We start from the raw sequence: 20,753 nt of genomic DNA, 5'->3' as shown, positions 1-20,753 counted from the left end.
TCAGCATGTTTTGGCCTATGAGGCTTTGTTCAATGATTAGTGCTGAAATAGAAGCCAACTAGGATAAAAATGTAAACACTAGAATGCCAAGCAGAACCACCTCATTGACTTTTAAACTTTTCTCTGAGGCCTAGCCAAATACTGTCATGGTTGCACAAACCGCTGACAATACCAGCGTTATTAACTCGAGCAAAGGAGAATTCTGTTTGTTGCCAAAAGCAATACAGCTATCTTGTTGGTTGCTTTCATTTCCACAAGTTTGTTTTTTTTTTTTTTTTTCCCCTTCTGCTGATAAAAAACGGGGAGGGAAAGGGGGCAAACTCTCAAGGCAAAAATGAGTCATTCCTGTTTTTGTTGTCTCGCCTGTGACTAATTCAGCGTTACGACAAGAGCCCACCCATGAGATGCAGAGTATTGACAAGTGTAATGGCCGACGTAGGCATGCCACTTTATAGCCAACTCACAGATGAGGTAGAAAATTGCCAACGTGCCTTTTTTTTTTTTTTTTTTTTTTTTAGCTGTGTTTTCCATGAGCTGATGGATTTGTTATGGGGCAGGGAAATCATTTGACGACGGACGGAGAGTGTGGCATCAATCAAGCAGCTTTTAAACTCAACGTTAATGTCTGTGCTGTCAGGGGTAGGAGCCAGATGTACAACCTGCTCTCTCAAAGAACACTCCAGACAATATTGTGTGAATATGTGAGCTATTTTTGCCTCTTTATACGTATTATTAGTTTCCAGTGGATGTGGCAGTTAAAGGTGAGACAGATCGCAATAAAAAGCGTGCAAAAAAAAAATCACAATTAAAAGTTTCTTTTGTCGATTTCAAACTTTCATTACTTCACAAGAATCATTAGCAGACATTTAACAAATTCCTTGCCGTACTGTACAATAATAGATGGCAGATTTTAAACTTGTAGGTCTTATTTCACCCAAAGCTTTCTTATCACAGTAATTGACTTCACCCGTGGAGTAAATGGGAAGAAAATGGAAAGATGAATTACTCTAATGGAAGGAAATGAAGTGTGGAAAGAGACATTCCTCCAAGAATTTTCTAGGATGCAGAGCATTGGTAAATTAAAACACAGCAAGGATTTGGTTATGGCGCGTGACAGATCCCACCATCATTACAGAGGCAGCACTTGTACATGGCACATTTAGTTTGTGCAACCTAGGGAAGAAAACGAAAAGTAAAATAAAAAAAAAAAAGAATGAATCAATCAATGAAGAAAACCAAATAAGAAAGGCTGGAAAGGCTGAGGCTTTTTGAAGACAAACTGCTCACAATTTATCACAGAATAAGACATAGTCACTCAATTATCATTATGGAGTATTTGTTTGTTTTATTTCTTTTTTTTTTTCCTTTTAGATTGTCCAGTTTACCTCCTGCAGCTAAAGTGCTTCAGTGCATATTTCATGCAAATCATAGAGCCGAGCGAGTCTGTTTTTGTTCTGCAGCAGTTTAAAGGTCAGACCTTATAAGCACCATTAAGGCTGTTTTGCTAAAGTCAGTCTGAAGGAGAGCGCCCAGTGAACCAAAACATCGACAGGCCGTGATAAATGAAAAGGAAAAGTTATGGTTCCGCTCAATGAAGTCAAAGGGCGGATGGAGGATGGGAGCACGACTCGTCTCAACATGTTGTTCCTTGTGACTCAGAAACCAAGAAGCTGGTGAAAGGACTGTGTGATCCTTAGAAACTGAAAATTCTGAAGAGTGTGATCTTTTGATATTCTTTTTCTTTTTTGTCAGGAAGATAAATGTGTGTCCTTTTTTTTTTGAAAGCCGTTTTTTTATATTATCTCTCTTCTAGGTACATCTTTTATAAATAAAATGAAATGATCAATAATTAATGCAGGGGGAAAAAATGGTTTTCGCAATTTTTTAATTAATCTTTCCCTTAGTTATTTGTACCAAGCACTGAAAATCAGCACCACAGGATGACGGTTGTACCTCCAGACTTCACTGTCACAGAGATGTTTTGGATAAGTGTGCTGTGTGATAACCTCATAGAGTTACATTTTGTTGTTATTTGATGAAACGATAGCCTCGGTATTTCATTTGCTTGCCAAACTGTTCTGCGCCAAAAACTGAACGTTCTCCAACATGTTCTTTCTCCTGCAGTGGAGTCTTTCGTGGTGAGTGTTTATTGAGGCAACAGCGATTGAGTGCATTACAACAAATTCCTGGTTCCCCTTCAATTCTCACCGTTGTCTTTGATTTTAGACAGATGTTAATGTTTTGACTCCTCTGTCCGAAACCTCATAAGGAACATCTATTCTTGACTTGCTTACAGCTAGATGGGGCTTCTGTTGTAAAAATTCTCATTAATAAGAAACTTTTTATGGCCTTAACTTTGAACTTCACCAGCTAATATTAATTAGTGTAAATAGTGAGTTTGATTGATTTCTAAATGTTGATAGATTTTAGCTATTTTATTGGTTTCCATGCCCTTTTGCAACTTTATTTCTTCATGCGTGCAATAATTTTTCAATCTGTAATTTATGAGTCTACTTGCTTATTATTATCATTATTATTTTTGTATTAGTAGATTACCTATTATTAAGAAGATATGGCAGGGATTCCATGTCAGTAGCTCTGTCAGAGATATATTTATGTTGAAAGAATTTTAACATGTCCAAAACTACTTTCAGTCTTACAATTTCAGTGTCTTCTTTACAGTTTTATAGATGCAGACTCCGTGAAATGCACCTGCCGCATGAGAAACTGAGAAAGTCGCTGTGATACGGAGTTTGCCCTCAAAGTGTTTGAATAAAAATTTGAGCGCAGACCTCCAATGAGAAGCCTATGAGGGATCCTGCAGGGTAATCTGAAGGACTTGTATCTGAGCCCAGCGGAAGCTCCTTATTGATTTGCTTTTCTAGTGGCCCTCTGTTATATTAAGGAAATAAAACCCCTGGATGTTAGGAGATTGATGTCAATCAGCAGCCTGCCTCAAGTGTGGCTTGTCCCATCTTATTAGCGCTCTTTACATGCACTGAGTGTTCGCTGATGACTCCGTAGATAGGCAACCTGAGACAAGAGGCTTTCGCTTGCCTTCTTCAAGATCATTCCCCTGTGATTGCTCAATCTGTCATCGCAGTCAGCACGGACTGAGCGATTGTTATAGATTCACATCATATTAGAGCTTGTAGCTGTGTTATAAGTGTCACTTGCAGACATCAGAGCTAAACAGCTTTTGTTATGACGGAGTCTGCGGACGATATATCTGCAAATGCACTTTGGGATTATTTTAATGTGCTTGCTAATTATGTCTTTCTGGACATTCAAATGAAGAAAAAAAAATAAAATAAATAGCAACCACCATGAGACACTTTTGAACTAGTCTGATACTTCATAAGAGTAGCTAAAACTGATATGCTGGATCTGCTGAAAGGGGGCTGAGGGTGGAGGTATTATGATGTCATAATATTATTCCCTCATCAAAAACATACCTGGAGTGTTGCTGTGATTTGTTCATGCATGTTTGAGAACATGCAAAATAAACCTTTGAACTCTGTAAACATAAAACTAGACGGTGACTGGTGACACACAGTTCTTGTTTAATATCGATCCGACGTCCAATAAAAAAAAAAAAACGTAAAGCCTTTGTCGGTCCATTTAAGGCACTTTTGAACGAAGCCACTCCCCAAACCCGCCTCCCACCAGTTCAGTTCCAGTTCAGCTCTGGGAAACCTGGTGTTTGAACATCTATTAGAAATAATTCATAGACAAGCTAGGACATTTTAAACAAATATTAATTTGTTGTGAAGTCATTCTGTTTTTTTGTTTTGTTTTTTCAATTATAGATTTTCCCGTCTTGTAAAAACACAGACAGCGGCTTCCTTCGGTACATTACATTGGTCTCCAAATGGAGTGGGAGGACACAAGTTCCTTCCTGGGGCCTGTAAAAACTTAACTTTTCTAAGAAACGCTTCGTCGCTTTGTCCCACCGACTGCTCCGACAAGGCGAATATAACCGCTCCGGCGGGACAGCTAATGGATTTTTATTGTATTTGTGCCACTGCTTCAGAATAAAATAACTGTGATCTCATTCTATCACAGTAATTACCACCTTTAATTTATGAATAAGCTCTAATTAACCAGCTCCAGCATCATGCGATTTGATACAGGCACGCGCAGAGCCCCCTCGAGTGTGCAGCACGGCTGCTGCTTTTAGCCGCCAGGCCTGCGGCACTGAATCGGGCCTGAACGAGGAGCGGAGCAACAACAGCAGCTTTCACAAGAGTTACCATCTGTCATCCAGATTTGATTTATTATGAATCTTGTCACAAGTCTGGCCACAAAATGATTTGATGCAACTTCCTAGTGTGTCAAGGGTTATGATAGCATGACATCCATTTTGTGGACCTGACACAGCATATCAGGATCACTTACACTGGCTGTGCCATCTTATCGCAGTGCGTCTGCAGCTGGTGTGAAACCTTCGAGCACAATAGCCGTAAAAGTGTTGCCGCTAAGGAGGAGTTTGCTGAATGCAGAAATAATTTGAAAGGACTTTTCGGTAATATTTGTAGGATTTAGCATGAGATGATTTCATGGACGGTCTGAGTGGCACCATTTTGACATTCTGGCAAAAGGATGCTAAAAACTTACATGTATGTTTTTATAAACAGTATGTTTTTTTTATTCTTTTACATATTTGTTAAATCTAATTCTATGTCATAATATGAGACAGATAATCTGGCGGTTCTACAGTTATACATTATAAGACAATGTAAAGGTGGGGGGGGTGGAAATGTAGAGGACTTTAAAACTAAAATAGTGTTTAATGCTGTTCGTGAATTGAAATTGAAAGAGATCAAATCCAAGATAAGTGGAGTAAAGCCCAAAGCTACATCTTGGAAATGTAGTTTTGACCAGGCTGAACTTTACAGCCAAAAAGATGGGATGATTCATAACACTAGGTTCATAACAATGAGACAGAAAAAGATTTATTTATTTATTTTAGGAAAGCTAGGGATCCCCAGTTTTTACAGTTTGTCATGCAACATATGTTTTGGTGAATCTGTAATCAGTGCAGAATAATTAAGTTCAGGTTTGGTTACTTCTCATGATGTGTTTTCTTATCCTTGTCAAATTTCTAATTGCTAAAAAAAAATTGTAGAGGACATTTTTCATAAATCTGAAGCGATGTTTTAAATAATCTCCGTTAAGTGTGGAATTTTTCACTTGACTTTTTGGTCAGTTTTAAATATTTTAGATTGCAACTACAGATAATCAAATTCATCTCAAACATAAAATCTAAAATTACCATTTGCTTTAGTACAACATTTGCCGCAAGATATTTTTCACGTCCCCGTCGCTCAACCGATGAGGCGCATTATTTAGAATGACTCCGAAAGGACAGATCCTGAAGCTCCAGCTCAATACAAAGAACCAAGAATCCAATCTTCAGCCACTGGCCAGCTCACTGAATAGTTCAGCCAAACAGAACAACTCCTAAACCACGTCCTTTCTAAAAAAAAAAAAAAAATAAAATAAAAAAAAAAAGTCTTAAGACACAGTCTTAAAGCACTGACCTTCATATTCGTAATACTAGGTCAGGGTTAGCTCACCAGATGAAGTCACGCGCTTCTAACAACTTGTTGGCATCTCTGGAGACAAATTTGACTTGCACGAGAAATACCGAGGCATTTTCTTGTCACGCTCCCAGGATTCCTAGGAAGTAAAAGCTGTCAAACACACACCACTAATGACACCTTCGAATTAAAGATGTTTTATGCTGTGCCTCATAAAAACCTCACCCATAAACACCCAATTAAGCTTCAGAGATCAGAACAATACGGTCGCTCCACTTCTCCTTTCTGTAATCACTACAGCGAGGTCTCCAGCCTTCACCCATTGATCCTGTATTGATCTGTGTATGAGAAACTCTAGTCCTGCCCAGTCCTCTACCATTCTCTCTCTCTCGCTCTCTCGCTCTCTCTCTCTCTCTCTCTCTTGGTGCACGCTCGATATTCTGACTGAAGGGCAGCAACTGGATGGTCAAAATCTGTACCACACATAGAAGCAGAGAGAGGGAGACAAAAAATAAATAAATGAGCAAGGAAAGCATAAAGGAGGCATTAGTTAAGAGTCTGAAGCAGCTGTAACATTCATCTGGGCTAAAGATTATTCCCCGGCTTTATCATACAGTAGTGTGTACTTGAGATTCCTCTGTAGTTTGCTTTTACGAAGAGGGGGAGGGTGGGAGGAATGCAGTGGTGCACCCTTCAATCATTTATGAAGACCTCTCTTTACTCTCCTTATTCTGTCTGGGAGTGGGACATGTCAAATACGCTTAGTTTGCCTTTATAGTGCTGTTTAGCTGCTCTTGTTGTGACAGAATAAGGCTATGAGGAATGTTTTTTTTTTTCCTGCTCCATCCTAAAACATCAGAAACATCTTTGAATCGCTTCTGCTGCCAAGAAAGATAAATGCTCCACTGTTGTGTCTGTCAGTGCGAAATGTAAAAGCATGTGTCAGTTCCGTCAGCCTGGGACAGGCTTTGTAACAAAATTGTTTACCCGAGCCTTTTGAATAGCTTGATCAATCTTTTATTAGATGTGCTAAAACGACTCTGCGTCAGCAGAACGTTGCCGGGGCGTTCAATTACTTTCAAAGTTTTATGAGCAAAACCAGATTTTCTACAAGGCCCAGGTAATTTTGACATTCATTTAAATACCATTATATATTTAAAACTTTAATGTGCTCAGTTTTAGGAGTCATTCCGGATTCGATTATAAAAACATCTAATTGGGGACTTGTGTGTTCAGTGTTAAGAATATTAAATATATTCTAAAAAGCTGAACGGCTACCAGAGGAGAGTCGAGGGTTTCTCAAACATGCATGGAAGAATCAAAGCAACACTCCAGGTATGTTTTTCATGAGTGATTAACTTTATAACATGATAAAAATCTTTAAAAAAACAAACAAAACAGATTTTACATTTTATCCCCACCCTTTAAATATGGGCAAACCAGACCAGTGTAGAGATGTGCTATTTGCTGGGAAGTTCACAACTTTGCTTGCAACTTAAAGAATCAGGAGGAATTTATTTTCATGTGCTAACATTATAAATGAGAGACGTTCACTGAAAAAAGTGACAGTTGCTTTTAGATTCCCAGGTCATAAATGTCTGGATATCTGTGTCACAATGTATCATGGAAGGTGCAGTACTGTTCTACTTTTTTTTTGTTTTTTTGGTAAGATTAGATTAACATCAGAAAGACTCAAATGAGACATCAGTCCATTAGTGAATATGTGGGCGTTTTCTTTCTAAATATTTGAAGTATGTACCAAATAAAAAGCGGAGTTCAAAAGTGAAATGCTGATATCGTTGGAAGCGATGTAGCGGTGTAGCTTTTGCCTGTGACGGTTGGTCACTCTGTGTAAGCCCGCCTTCACTTTCAGTTTGGTCTGTCTCAGTCTTTTTTTTTTTTAATAATTCATTGATTTTCAGTCATGCTTCCTAAAAATTTATAAATAATGAGGGTTATAAATGGTGAATATAGATTTTAACCACGTCTAACGCAACAATACTTTAGCTTGATTCTAAATGAAAGTTATTTTTTAGCTTCAAAGTTAAAATGGAATGTGTGATTCAAGGGAAGTTTTCCTCAAACACACGTTTGAGGTTTGTTTGACGAGTTACTCGTCACGCTTTCTTTTTACTGACGTTAGCTTAAAATTCTGCATCGTTCAAAAGTCCACGTTAGAAAAATCTTTGGGTGTTTATATACAACTAAAGCCCTGTCGATGGTCCTCATTGTGTGTTGTCACTAATACCTATATACTGAACCTTGTATTGTAATTGTGAAGTGAAGGGGAAATTAGTTTTTTTTGTTTGTTTGTTTGTTTTTTTAAACATAAACTGAAAAGTGCGGCATGCATTTTGTAATCGGTCCTATTTTTATTTTATCACAAATAAAATTTATCAAGGCCAGTTGGTCAAACAAGATCAAAGTGTGTCTAGCATCTGTGTCAGAAATCCAACACGACACATTGTCTTGAACACATCATCCCCACGGGAAACGTTTTGGTGCTGGCAGCATCATGCTGTGGGGGAATATTTGGCTATACAGAGCTGACGCATAGTTCTTAATTTTAGAAAATAATATTTTTAATATGTAGTATTTACATCACTTTCCTTATAATGTACTAAATTTGGTACTTTGTGTTGGTAAATAAGATCAGAGTAAATATATTAAAGTATATCGATTCAAAATATGTTAAGGTTTGTGGCTTTAGCCTGACAAAATATTTTTAAAAAAGTTCAAAGGGGGATACACACTTATTTTAAGGCGCCGTAGGGAGGTCTCACTAATTTACAGCCTGTGTCAACAGTCTTTCATCTAAAAAAAAAAAAATAATAATCTGTTGGCAGTTTTTCTGCCTCATTAAGAAGAACAGCCACCCCATATGGAAGCTAATTAAGGTGTCAAAGCTGACGGCATTATTTCAAGTTGACACATTAACAAACACAAGGAAGAATCACTTGAACTTTTTCTCTATTTTGACTACATTTTTCCATCATTGTTATCAGTTATGCATCATGTGTACATTGTAAACAATCTTTGAAATGCCTATTACTGTTTCATACAAACAGTATTTTTCATGGTCTCAGAAGAATCTGAAAGATGTATGTAAATGTGGGAAAGTAAAGCAGAAACTCATTGTTATCTTCATTGCTCCTTGTATTATTTTTACTTCCACCGAACCAGAAAGAAGAATCTCCAATGCCGAGGTAAAACGAACAATATCCTAAGCATGTGAAAGTAGATTCTGCTGGCAAACGTTTAATCATTTCAGAATAGCTGTTACATCAGAGCCTTTCTAGTATTCCCTCTTTGCTGAAAAACTGTCTGGATTATTTGACGCCTTGCAGCAGCGAGAACAATTTATTTGTTAGATTTCTCCTAAGAGCCGAAGCGAGAAAACCGCAGCCGAAAATGGGGAATATACTTGTCCTTTTGGACACGCAGTGCAATTACTTAACTGCAGAATCACATAGCATGAGGTGATTGATCATTGTGTCCTAGTGTGAGTGGTAAAAGCTTTACTGAAGTTTGAAAATAAAGAAACATGATAGTGCGGAATGATTTTTATTCATATGCTTTTACTTTAAACTCGAGGCAAGGTTCAATGTCTGTTCCTGGAAAGAAATTGGAGGAATTAATGATTTTTGCTTTGAATTTGGTTTTACTGCAGCTTGATGCTAAATAAGGTGATGCTGCAGAGGTGAGGTTAGCTAACATGTGGTATGTCGAGTTTTTTGTTTTTTTTCTCAGTTTCATTATTCATTTTCTGTTACTAAAGTCTGCAGATTTATTTTGCATAGTGCTGAACATATACTTCATTGTGCTGTGACATTTTATCATATTGAAAGAGAAAGCATTTTTTTCTTATCTCTTTCTTATTCATTAAAGTACCAAGGCTGAATATATACAGTATGCGTTTTATATTCCAAAGTTAATCTATTCATTGCTTTTTGTCTTCTTTATCTACCTTTTTTTATTTGCTCACCTTCTTTATGTTGTGGTGGTGAGTACATCTTTCCACCTAATAAGAAAACAGAGAATTTCTGTTGGCTATTTCTTGTTTTTAATCCTGCTCCCACTGTGGTGCAACTCTTTAATTTGGTTTTATTAAACTTGCTATCTATAAGCTTGTAGTCACTACTTTGAGAATTGTCTGTTGACAGAAACCCTGAAAAAATCAAAAACATATTTTAATGTCTCGTGGGCGCTCAATGCTGTGGTTAGCTCTCCAACTCAAGGACTTTCATCACAAATTTTATCTCATTGTTTTTTTTTTTATTTTATTTTTTGTATCTTTTCATAAACTTTTACTTTTCTTGAGCTGGAATTCCAATGTGCTTATGCTAAAATGTATCTGTGCAAATGGTAATAAATTCCAATCTTCAGTGTATATTCTCAGTTTAAACAGATTAAGTTTAGCAGATTAGTGTAAACAGAGGGATGCTTTATTCAGTATCTTACGTCACCTACCTTCCCATCGATGGAGTGTTGAATATCACATTCGCAACTGCTTTAACTAAACGTCTCATTCTGTTCAAACTAAAATATTTACCAGGACATGGCAGCCCTTCTTAGAATATTGAGAGAAAAAAAAAATCATCCACACAAAGTGATTAAATACTCCGGCTAGGTCACCCAAAAGCTCATTTTTGCCTTTTTGCAGTTCGAGTTAATAGAAACCGTTAGAATCTATGGTAGCTGCTGTTAAGGTTGCTGTTGACGTCATCGGTCTTCACGTATTGCAAACATTTTACTGAACACATACACACTGTAGTAATCATGCAATACTTTTTTTTTTTTGCTTGTATGCAAACCAGATGTTAAGAGATTTATAAGTTAAAAAGAATTAGATGATTTTGTATATTTTTTATCACAAAGTTTCAGTTTAAACACTATGACGGCATGAAGTGGTTAGTAAAGGCTATAATATTGTCAGACTCTCATACCCTCCTGTTCCTATAGTCAACAGATTGATATCCTCACATCATGCTTGCCTGTTATCTTTCATTGGACCTCGTATGAATGGTTTTAGCTGCAATGCTTCATATTTAATAATTTTAACAGACGCCGTGGGTTTAACCATTAGGCCAAAGTTGCTCCGATTTTTAAATGGAATCGTTTTGTTTCTTACAGAACATACATTTTAAGGCCTCATTTGCCTCTTATGTCCTACTTCTTGACAGTTTCCATTGTAACAAGGCAATTACTCAGAGACGTATTGAATTATCGGCAGTAATAAAATGAGAGATAGAACTACACAAGAGGAAAGCCTCACACTTTGCTACGCACAATTTTGGTAGCCTACAGACTTCCAGGGTTTTATAGTTCACTGGACTATGACATGTTTGCCTAATCAAGTTTTTTATTTTACCCTCAGGTCCAAGAGAAATGAACAGCATCAGTAAGAAGGCGTTGGATGGAGACAGGGACCTCTTCACTCACTTACCCACACAAGACACGGAAAGTGAAGTTCACTCAGTCACCACTGTCTCACCGATGAACATACCCAACCACCGGCCTATCCTCAAGGGTCTGCTGCTTCATGAACACCTACTCACAAGAGACTTCCAGGGAGACCAGCATTTTTTCAAGAAGGACGGATCTGTGGCTGGAGACCCCACCACGCCCGGTTTTGTCTCGGCTCCGAATGCGGGAGACGCCGTCACTCAAATCGTGGCCCACAAGGATGCCCCGGCCTTCTCGGACATTGCCACTACTGCCACGGAGCCTGCCACCTCTCCGCTGACCACATACTCTCCAACAACACCGGGGCCGCCCGTCTCTCTCCCTCTGAAGAAATCGCCCAAAGAGAAGATGAAGGATTCAGGCTATTTGGAGCCAACGACAGATTCCCTCACTACTCAAGTGACACCGTACAGCAGAGGGCCAGGCACCCCAGTGGCTATCTTATCCACAAAGGAAAGACATTTTCCCATTGATGTCACACCTGGACCCTTTTCAACAATTATGAATAAAGACCAGGCCAGAGAGAAAACGAACCCCGATCATCTGATCTCTAAGCTTCCTTCGTCATTTCAAGAAGAAGATCCCAGCTCAGCGTCTACGACCGTCATCACAACTATCATCACCACGATGCAAACGTCAGGTCAGTGTGTAGATGCTGTATTTTGACCTTCAGATGTCTTCCACAAAAAAAAAGGGTTTTGTGTTACAGCTGGAATTTACATATAATCTTCTTCTTCTTTTTTTTTTAACTAAATAAATATTCAGAGTTGGGTGCATCATTCTGCAAGACTTAACCCATTTCTCCCAGCAGGGAAAAAAATTAAGCATCAGGTCATCAGCATCACGTCTGTTCACTTTTGCATTCTGCACACACAGCTTGCTATTCATCCCTCCACACGGGATAACGGAGTTGCTCATGTGTCAAAAACAATCTGATTTTTTTGCCTGATGTGTCCTGCCTGTCCTTTCCTCTGGTCACAGAGGGCTGAGGGCCCAGATAAGCGGTATCCAAAAGGATATCTGCCGAGATAGTTGGAGGGTTATGGGGTTCATGGAGAGACACAGGTGGGCTGTCAGAAAGATCAGCGGTCTGGGGAAAAAAAAGGAAATCACTTTTATATTTTGCTCTCTCCAACAGAGCCATGCAGCATGAATTTTACTGAGTCTGAGGGCAACATTGAAATCCAGCAGCACATTGACCCTGGGGTGGAATGCACCTACTTGATTACTGTCTACCTAGGATATGGCATTGAGGTTCAGGTAAGTGCTGGACACTTTACTGTCCGTCACTCTAAAATTTCACTAGTTTTCTTTGGTAGTAGGTTCCAGAAATGACATCAAAGTCTGCAAATGTTTGACTTTACTTCAAGTTGCTTTTCCTGTGCAAAAAAGAAAAATGCCTCAGATTTGATAGAATCATGAAGAATCTTTGTCATTTGTAGTAAGGATGGAACATGAACCAGTGTGTAATGCACACATCCTGTTTGATTTGTTATTTACTGGAATATCATTTTGGGGGGAAAAAAAAGTAAGTCTAGGAGTTGTTTTATTAGACCTTACTTTTTTTTATTTTACTTGACAAATATTATTATGAATATTGCTACTCTGGCTTGAGTGAACTTCCTGTAAATGAAGAACAAACATGTGAGAAACATATCTACAGTTAACGCATGTTGAATTGAGACTTCTTGTCTTATCATAAATTTGTTGTTTTGTTATTATGTTCTATATTTGTAATTATTTTAGTTTGCACATGACTATGTATTTTTGTGTTTTGGATGGCTGCTTTTTAGTAAAAATATATTAAAATAGCTATACTCTTACATGAGGACAAATTTTTAATACTCTACCCACTTCCAATGTTGGTTTTCAATGATTCTTGAATAATCTTTAACTTTGAATAAGAAGGAATAAAAGCACTGAGCGAGACAAACACACAAATTAAAAGTTGTCAACAATGTCATTACCAACAAACCTATGGCTTAGAAAAATAACATTTTCTATTTAATTAAGAAATTCCTGTTTTATTTCTCATGGGACAAATAACAATTTTCAAAAATACTTCATAGTATTTATAAGAGTTTCTATCCATCCAGCCATTGTCTATAATTGTTTACCCTTGCAAGGTTGGTGCTTACGTCCAGCGGCCATTGGGTACACTTCGGGCAGGTCACCAGTCCATCACAGCTTTATTGCAGTTCTTTATTTAAAGTTAAGTGTTATAAAAGTTGTCAAATGTCCATGTGTTAAATGGGGTGTGAATATATAAAAGAGCCCATAACTGGAATTCGTAACCTTCAGCACTGTAGTGTTATAGGCATACATTCATTAAGCAAATGTTTATTTCAGTCATTAGATATCTCAATTACATACACTTACACTTGAGGGAAAACATACTTGGGAACATCTCTGGTAGGTTCAAATACACATCATTAAAGTCGGATTAACTGGCTTCTTGGAAGAAAAGAAAAATAAACAGCAAGCAAGACCCAGAGGTCCAATCAAAGCTTTGAAAATATGGTATTTATGTTTGTTTTCTGTTCTCTCAGCTTAGAATGAGTTATCTTAAGGCTTTTCCCCTCAAATCTCTGAGTAATCTTCTGTTAGTTGCAGGACAAGGTGAGGAGGGGATTGTGGGAACTTTAAGTGGATCAAAACTTGTTGCCTGTAACTGCAAATTCGACTGATTGTAACCTGACAGACATGCTAGAAAACAATAAACAATACAATTTGAATATGTAGGCTAGCAAAGCAAAAGAAAGACCATCAAAGTTATCAGAAGGTTTATGAAAGCTTAGCCGATTTAAACTGCGGTCCTTATAAAAACGGCTGCTAAACTGACACTCTTTAGCACCACGATGTTTTATTCAGGGAGTGAACAGACCTGACTTATTCCGGTTTAGTTTCAGCCGAGGGAAGACTCGCCGGCGTTTTGTCGCTAGTTGGAGACATGCAGACGGCGAATTCACTGGAGTGAGTGGGCGGATGGGGGCAAAAGAGACGGGGCCTCATCCGAGGTTGAATGTTTGTTCAGTAAGTCTCTTCACAAAAGGTTATAAAAATTAACTGTCAGTGTGAGCATGTTCCCCGGCATTTGCAATTCCTCAAACGCTTCATTTACCACCGGAGACTTTAAAATGCACAAGCTTTGTCTTGTGCCTCTGGAGGGCTAAGATAAGTCTTGACGGAGTGTATGTTTGAGAATGTGCTTTTCTCCAAAGGCTTTCTCTGGGCAACTTAAGTAAATTTTGAACTACTTATGAGTAGACACACGCTTACCTGCGCGCACGCTCGCCGAGCCACATGTGTTTAATGTATCCGCCTTTGGCTTTCACTGCTTGTGGTGTCTCGGGTACGCTTCTTTTGTAAGTTTATGAAAAAGTTCAGCCAGGCTGCATGAAAACCCAAAAGGAAGTCAGTCTTTTCAAGCACTGTGCAAACAGATGGGAGGGGGCTGCTGTGTACCTCCTTCTGACAGTCAGAGGAGAAAGTTTTTGTATCTCTTGCAAGTTATAAAAAATATAAAAGTTACAAAAGGAAAGCATATATTCAACAAAAAGAAATGTGCTATGCATTGTCACTTGTGCTTTGGGAGATTTGTTATGCTATACAGATGAGCAATGATCCCAAATACTGGAGGCACATGCATTGTTGACTATCACAGATATTTCTTTTGATAAGATTAGACATACTTACTACATACATAGTTCTCAGATCAGTGTTTCTCAATAATTTTCTGTCATGGGTTTTCTCACGTGCAAACCACTGGCACCAGGATTCTGTGACTTGATCATCAAAACAGATTAATACAATTTTGACTTTAAGTTGTTGCAGCTCATTTTAATGTTTTAAATGTCAAAGCAAATTCCAAGTTCAGTTTGTTAACTCAGTTATTGACATTTAATCAACACTGCTCAGTCTGTGTGATTCTCAAAAGAGAAAATGTGCAAATGATTTACTGGGATCTGCAATTTTAGACTCAACGCAGTAAAACCTTTTAAAACGGTAAAACGGTAAACATCGTTAGCATGTCAGCTTCATCAGCTTATTCTGTTTCTAAAGGGATCGCTTTGTGAAAATGTTTTTTGAAAAATGGGCAACAATATTGCTTAGATTTCAGCTTGTCAGAACAGTAAATCGGTTTCATCTTTGTGGAGGGAGAGCATAAACAGCAATTTTCAAGTCCCATAAATTATTTAAAGATTTTTAAGATCTGGACTTAAAAATCCAGATCTTTTAAATATACTAAATATAATATACTTTGATCTAAAACATTCTATAGTAGCCCTTGCCTGTATGTTGAGGATAGTGGTCCTGCTGTGAGCTGAATATCTGCTCCAGTCTTTAGCTGCCTCTAATCAAGTTTTTGTCCTTCATTCAGCTCCAACCATCTTCCTATCAACTCACCCCATCCTCCTTTAACAAGAAAGGTGTAACCCCACATTCATGATGCTGGGGGCAGCCTCAGGGTTGATGTGTTTAGGATGGAGGTACACAATGTTTAGGTAGGGGCAACGAGAAAAGTCAGATTTTGTCTTAACAGACATGGAAGAGTCTGTGTGCCACGTTACAAAAATGTTATCTGTGTGGAGTAATATTTACCTAAGTTTTAATTTCTTTGACACTGTACCTGTAGGGAGTGATGGAAACCATGCTTAAAACTTTGGACAGATATACGGACGTTAAAAGAAAATACTAACAGGTGCAACAAAAAGGGGGAAATTGCATGCTGTGCTGATCGAAATGTCAAAAAAAGTTTGTTTTTCTGCAAAACAAAATCAAAATTGTATGAATGATGCCACTGCATGAATGAATGGAAATAGGAAAGAAAAAGGTTTGTGGTAATGTTTGTAAATTCTAGTAAGACTGGTTGGCCCTTTTCCCCAAACACAAAACAAGCAGGGGTTATTTTTCTGTAGTAAAACCTCAGAAAAATTAAAGATCTGGAAAAAAAAAAAAAAAAAAAAAAAAAAAAAATATATATATATATATATATATATATATATATATATATATACACTAGAAAAAATCCAGTCAAAGTTACCATCCTTGCAATGATTCGAAAGTTCAATCAACTTCCTTGGTCTTATAATTTACAGTGTCAATCACAGGCTGACATTTCACTGACATCTCTGAGGTGATGAGCTGTAGGAGAGACATTATGGTTGAAGTGCATGTTCATAGTTTGGCAGCCAGCCTTCGTTATGGAAGGAGGTTTTCATTATAGCTGACAGTCCAGCAGTTTGCAAGGGCAGAGCATGGTAATTAAATTAACGGATTAATCTGGAGGACAGATGTGGAGACTGAAATGAATATTTTCACATGCTGTTTTTTTTTTCTTCTTCTTCTTTTTTTAAATCATTACTTCACTCAGACGTCTTACACAAACAGGCATGTTTCCACTTCCAGCGCACTCAAAGATGCTTGAAAGTGGGATCAAAAATATGGGCAAGGAATAAGCGTGGTGAGACAATTCCTGCATTTAGTCTACATTATTTTTAGCAGTCTGGCAGCTTGTGAGAGAAGGAGGGTGATAAATGTAGCAGGAGAATTTACTGCCCTCGCCCCGCTGTTCTGCCCCTCTTGCAGCACATAATGCATTGCCCCAGCTGGTGTTTCTGACCGCATTATGATTTATTTGTGGAATTATTGTGGGAATATTAAGAGGCTGATATATCATAACTTTCGGCGCAAAGATAAATAATGTTATAAATATGGGAAGCTTTTTGCCTTCTGTGTTTTAAAAGTACTGCCTTTTTTTAGTTCTCTATTTGATTTGAGGTATATTTTATCAGTGTAGTAGATACTCATGAAAATAGCATATAAATCATCTAAATTTGCAATATGAACCGATGATGAATGACTTGGAAAAAAGAAAGAGCATTAATAGATGGGGAAAAAATATATTTTGTAGGTTTAAATTCAGATATAAAAGATTGTCTTTCACTATCCTTAATTTAAAGAAATACCGCAGTTTGTCTGTTTAACTATATTATTTATGAATAAGATAAAAATATCCAGCAATAATACTATTCCGGAAGGCAGTGGATTCTTCTGTATCATCATATATAATGTATAAAATTATAAATAAATGTATGTATTTGTTTTTTCATTAATTTTAGTTGTTACAGGAGGTTTAGCAGGTGTATTCATATTTTTATTAATTTTAAAGTCCACATCCATAACACCATAAAAAAGATTTAAGGGAATACTTTAGATATCTGTAATAAAAAATAAAGTTTGATATATAAAGATAGTTTTAATGACTTTTTTTTCAGTGATCATATTTTAAGTAAACATTTTCCCTATTCCCATCTTCTTCCTCACCACTGTCACTTCTTGCAATAAGTTTTAGCACAGGACAGATGGAGATTTTCTATTGCTGGGCTACGGTATTAAAGGGCTTAAAATCTGTTTTGGAGCTTTTTTCATGTGATCAAATAAATCTTGTTGGGGTAAAGCTAGCTATCAGCTCCTTCCAGGCCATCTGTCCCGCTCCGAGTTCTGCATCTTCTTTTCTCACCGATTTACCTGCCTGGGTCTGGGTTTTCCTAGGAGGCTGTGCAAACACACTGATTGACCTGTTTACTGGAATATCTTCCAGTATTTCTATAGCAGAATGTAGGAATGTGTCAGAAGCACTGGGGATATAAGTGAACATTGGGCTTCTTGCAATGCCGTAATGGGTGATTGCAGCAGTGTTCCCATCTGCTGACAGACGTGAAGTAAAAAGATCTGAGTAAGTTGTAGAGAGGACTTTCTCTTTATTCTCATTATTTGTCTGTTTTTTTTTTGTGGTTTTTTTTGCCTTTTTGTTATCCTCTCACTTTATGGTGGTCTTTCAGCTTACACCACCTCTTTTCAAGTCTTATTCACTCTATATTATTCAAGTATTTATTTTTCCTTCTTATTAATGTCCCAATTTGTCATATTACATCTGAAAACTCAAAAAGTCAATAAATTGTAGAGCCATATTTTTGTTTCAATTACAGTTACAAGTAATTTTGTGTCTACCGCGATTGCATATTTGCATGAAATAACGCAATGTGTGAAAAAAAATCATTAAAGTCCTGCCCATGATTTTCACTTCAATTCAGATGTGGACTTGAAAAAACACGAAAATCCCACCTTTAAGGGAAAGAAAAGTAGCAATGTACATATTAAAATTAATTAATCAAATAATAAAATAAATGTGCACAACACAATAATCAGATGTATTTTTTGTGAAACTTTCTTTCTTTTTCCTTCCACTTAAGTCGTACTTTATGTTGGTGGTGTGCCACTTTAAAATCCAAATAAAATCAAAGTTTGTGAAACAAATAGTGAAAAAGTTTAGAAGGGATGAATACGTTTTGTAAAATGATTCACATATAACCTCATTTCTTATTATTAGTTGCCTGAATTTTTTCTAAATTAAAAATAGATAAATATGCAATTTATAGCTTGTCTTGCAAAATTGCTCAAATAACAAAATACAGAAATGTGTCTTATTGTTATAGACTCAAGGGAATATAGTAGTACATATAACAAATTTAAAACTTAATAACATTCAGAGAAACTTATTTGTTTCACAAGTTCACAATATTAAAATATAAAGCAATCGTCTTGAGTCTCATTGGGGCAAATTAAAGCTTCCAAATTTAACAAACTGAGACGAGTGAAAATTGTTTCACAAATTTCTAGACGGTATGGAATCGATCTGAAAGCGCGTCATGAGCTCAAGGCTTTGTGTGCAAATGTATTCCTTCTAAGTTGAGGTTTTCTTCTCTTGTTTTTTTTTTTTTGTTGTTGTTTGAGGAGGATCATCAATGAAATGCACCCTAAGGATTGAGATGTTACAGAGCATGCCAAGTGTTTACAGCTAATCCCGACTTGAGGGTTAACGATTGGTATTTGATGCTGCCTCGGCGACCACGCTCCTCTGACTCCAATCAATAGGCATGTTAATAAGCGGCACCGATACTTGACACGCAGGTCCCTCTCATTGCTGGTTGAATTGCCGTATCGATTCGTGCACTCTCGTTTTAATTCCAGTATTTCTTACAAAAAGAAGCAAAATGCTCAAGGCATTGACCCTGGCTGAGGGTGGCTGATGAGCGAGGGAATTAATTTGTTTTTGTTAGTGTTTGGTGGCTGCTAGCGCTCTAGTCGGATGAAAGGGGTTTGGAGAAATAGTAATATTTCCAACACAAACAAGTGTCAACTCTTATTATTATTATACATTTTTTTTAAACATACAAGTTCCTTTTTAAAATTCGCATATGAATGTGAGCTTTTTTTTTTCTCCCCCCTTCAGACATCCTTTGAGTCAGGGACACTTCATAAGTGACACAGGACATAGTCAACACGTCAGAGGCAGAGCCAGCCTGACTGAGTAATGGGAACCAGGACAGGCTTCCAGGCTTTAATCAACTTGAGATGAGGCAAAGGAAAACCTTCATCATGCTGTGATGTGGACTAGTAAGCTAGGACATGAAGATGGCTAGCCTGATCTTGATGGGCTCCTTAGGGTGTCTAGGCTTTGCAGAGATGAGTTTTCATGGGGCCCAGCCATCCCGAGAGGAAAGCTTTCAGGTGACACTAATTGCTCCTCCACCCAGCTTGCTGTCATCGACGAAGAAGTCTGTCTGGCAGAAGTCTAAGTTCCCTCCTACTGTTTCAGCAGCACGGTGTGAGACGGAGGGTGGAAATACACGATGAGTAACGAGCAGATCGTAATTTATTCATAAATGTACGCTACGTCGCATAAACTGAGCCAATGAGTGATCTGAAAAAGGCAGGTGGATGTATCAGAAAGCCAAACTTTCACCTAAACGTGTTGAGACACCATCAATGAGTACGTCTGAGAGATAAAAACGATACAGTGACCGCATGGCCGATACAGCCCAAAGTCATTTAATAAAACAGCAACAGCATGAAAAAGTAAGAATTAATCACTCCGTGCTCAGCTGAAACTCAATCAAATTTCCCATATATGCGAAATGTTACACTCGTCTTCTTGGTTAAATTCAAACTGCTTGTTTTACTGCTTGTGTAGATGAGACAAGAGGGAAAACAAATATATTTGGATTGTATTCATCTGCTGGCCCAATGACATTCTAATTAAAATTCAGCTTTTTTTTTTTTGTTTTTTTGCTAATTTATTCAAATCCATTGTTTTAAACAACATGGAAAACGGGAAATGGCCTTGGCTGTTTTATGGAAAGGTGAATGTTCAATTAAGATACCATTTCATTATAATGGATTCTATGAGCGCTTTTGTTTTTTTGTTGTTTTTTCTTTTGCTCGTTTGTTTTGTTTTTCTTTCTGTGTCTTTCTGGATGAATTTATTCGGGAAGCCTCAAACCCCACTGCCTCTGCATGGCGCACTGAGACGATTCGAATGCGAGACAGAGACAGAGGCTGTAAGGACAGGGCACATAACCAGTATGTCCCACAGTATAATCCACTGGGTTTTTATCATGGTAATGATGACACTGCAGCTGGCGAGTCCACTAGCTGTTGATTCATTGCCCGCAGCAGCTGGGTCATTTATTTTTCATGTATTGTGTCGCTGTATCATTTTGATTACGTGAGTCCCATTTCCACCTTAGCAATGGCTCCTGTGAGTCAGTGTAAATGTGTGAGGCAGAGCACCGCCAGATGTTTCCAACAATGAAACATCAGTCAGACACGCTCTCCGAGGACGGTTCACTCATCTTGCTGCGTGGCACAAGCAGATAAATGAATACATTAGCAAATAAC

General features: G+C 37.7%; 1 protein-coding gene across 3 annotated transcripts in view; it reads left to right on the top strand.

The window, feature by feature from the left end:
- Positions 1 to 20,753, top strand: part of LOC103133934 (seizure protein 6 homolog) — a 106,290-nt gene that overhangs the window by 44,606 nt on the left and 40,931 nt on the right. For all 3 annotated transcript variants that reach the window (XM_007545923.2, XM_007545924.2, XM_016668316.1), the window contains exons 2-3: positions 10,921 to 11,649; positions 12,148 to 12,269. In XM_007545923.2, the coding sequence (XP_007545985.1) occupies positions 10,921 to 11,649; positions 12,148 to 12,269 (851 nt within the window). The remainder of the gene's footprint in view (positions 1 to 10,920; positions 11,650 to 12,147; positions 12,270 to 20,753) is intronic.

This window comes from Poecilia formosa, unplaced genomic scaffold (assembly GCF_000485575.1).
Source record: "Poecilia formosa unplaced genomic scaffold, Poecilia_formosa-5.1.2 Scaffold14, whole genome shotgun sequence".
NCBI classification, from domain to species: domain Eukaryota; kingdom Metazoa; phylum Chordata; class Actinopteri; order Cyprinodontiformes; family Poeciliidae; genus Poecilia; species Poecilia formosa.
This window is presented reverse-complemented; position numbering and strand designations above follow the sequence as displayed.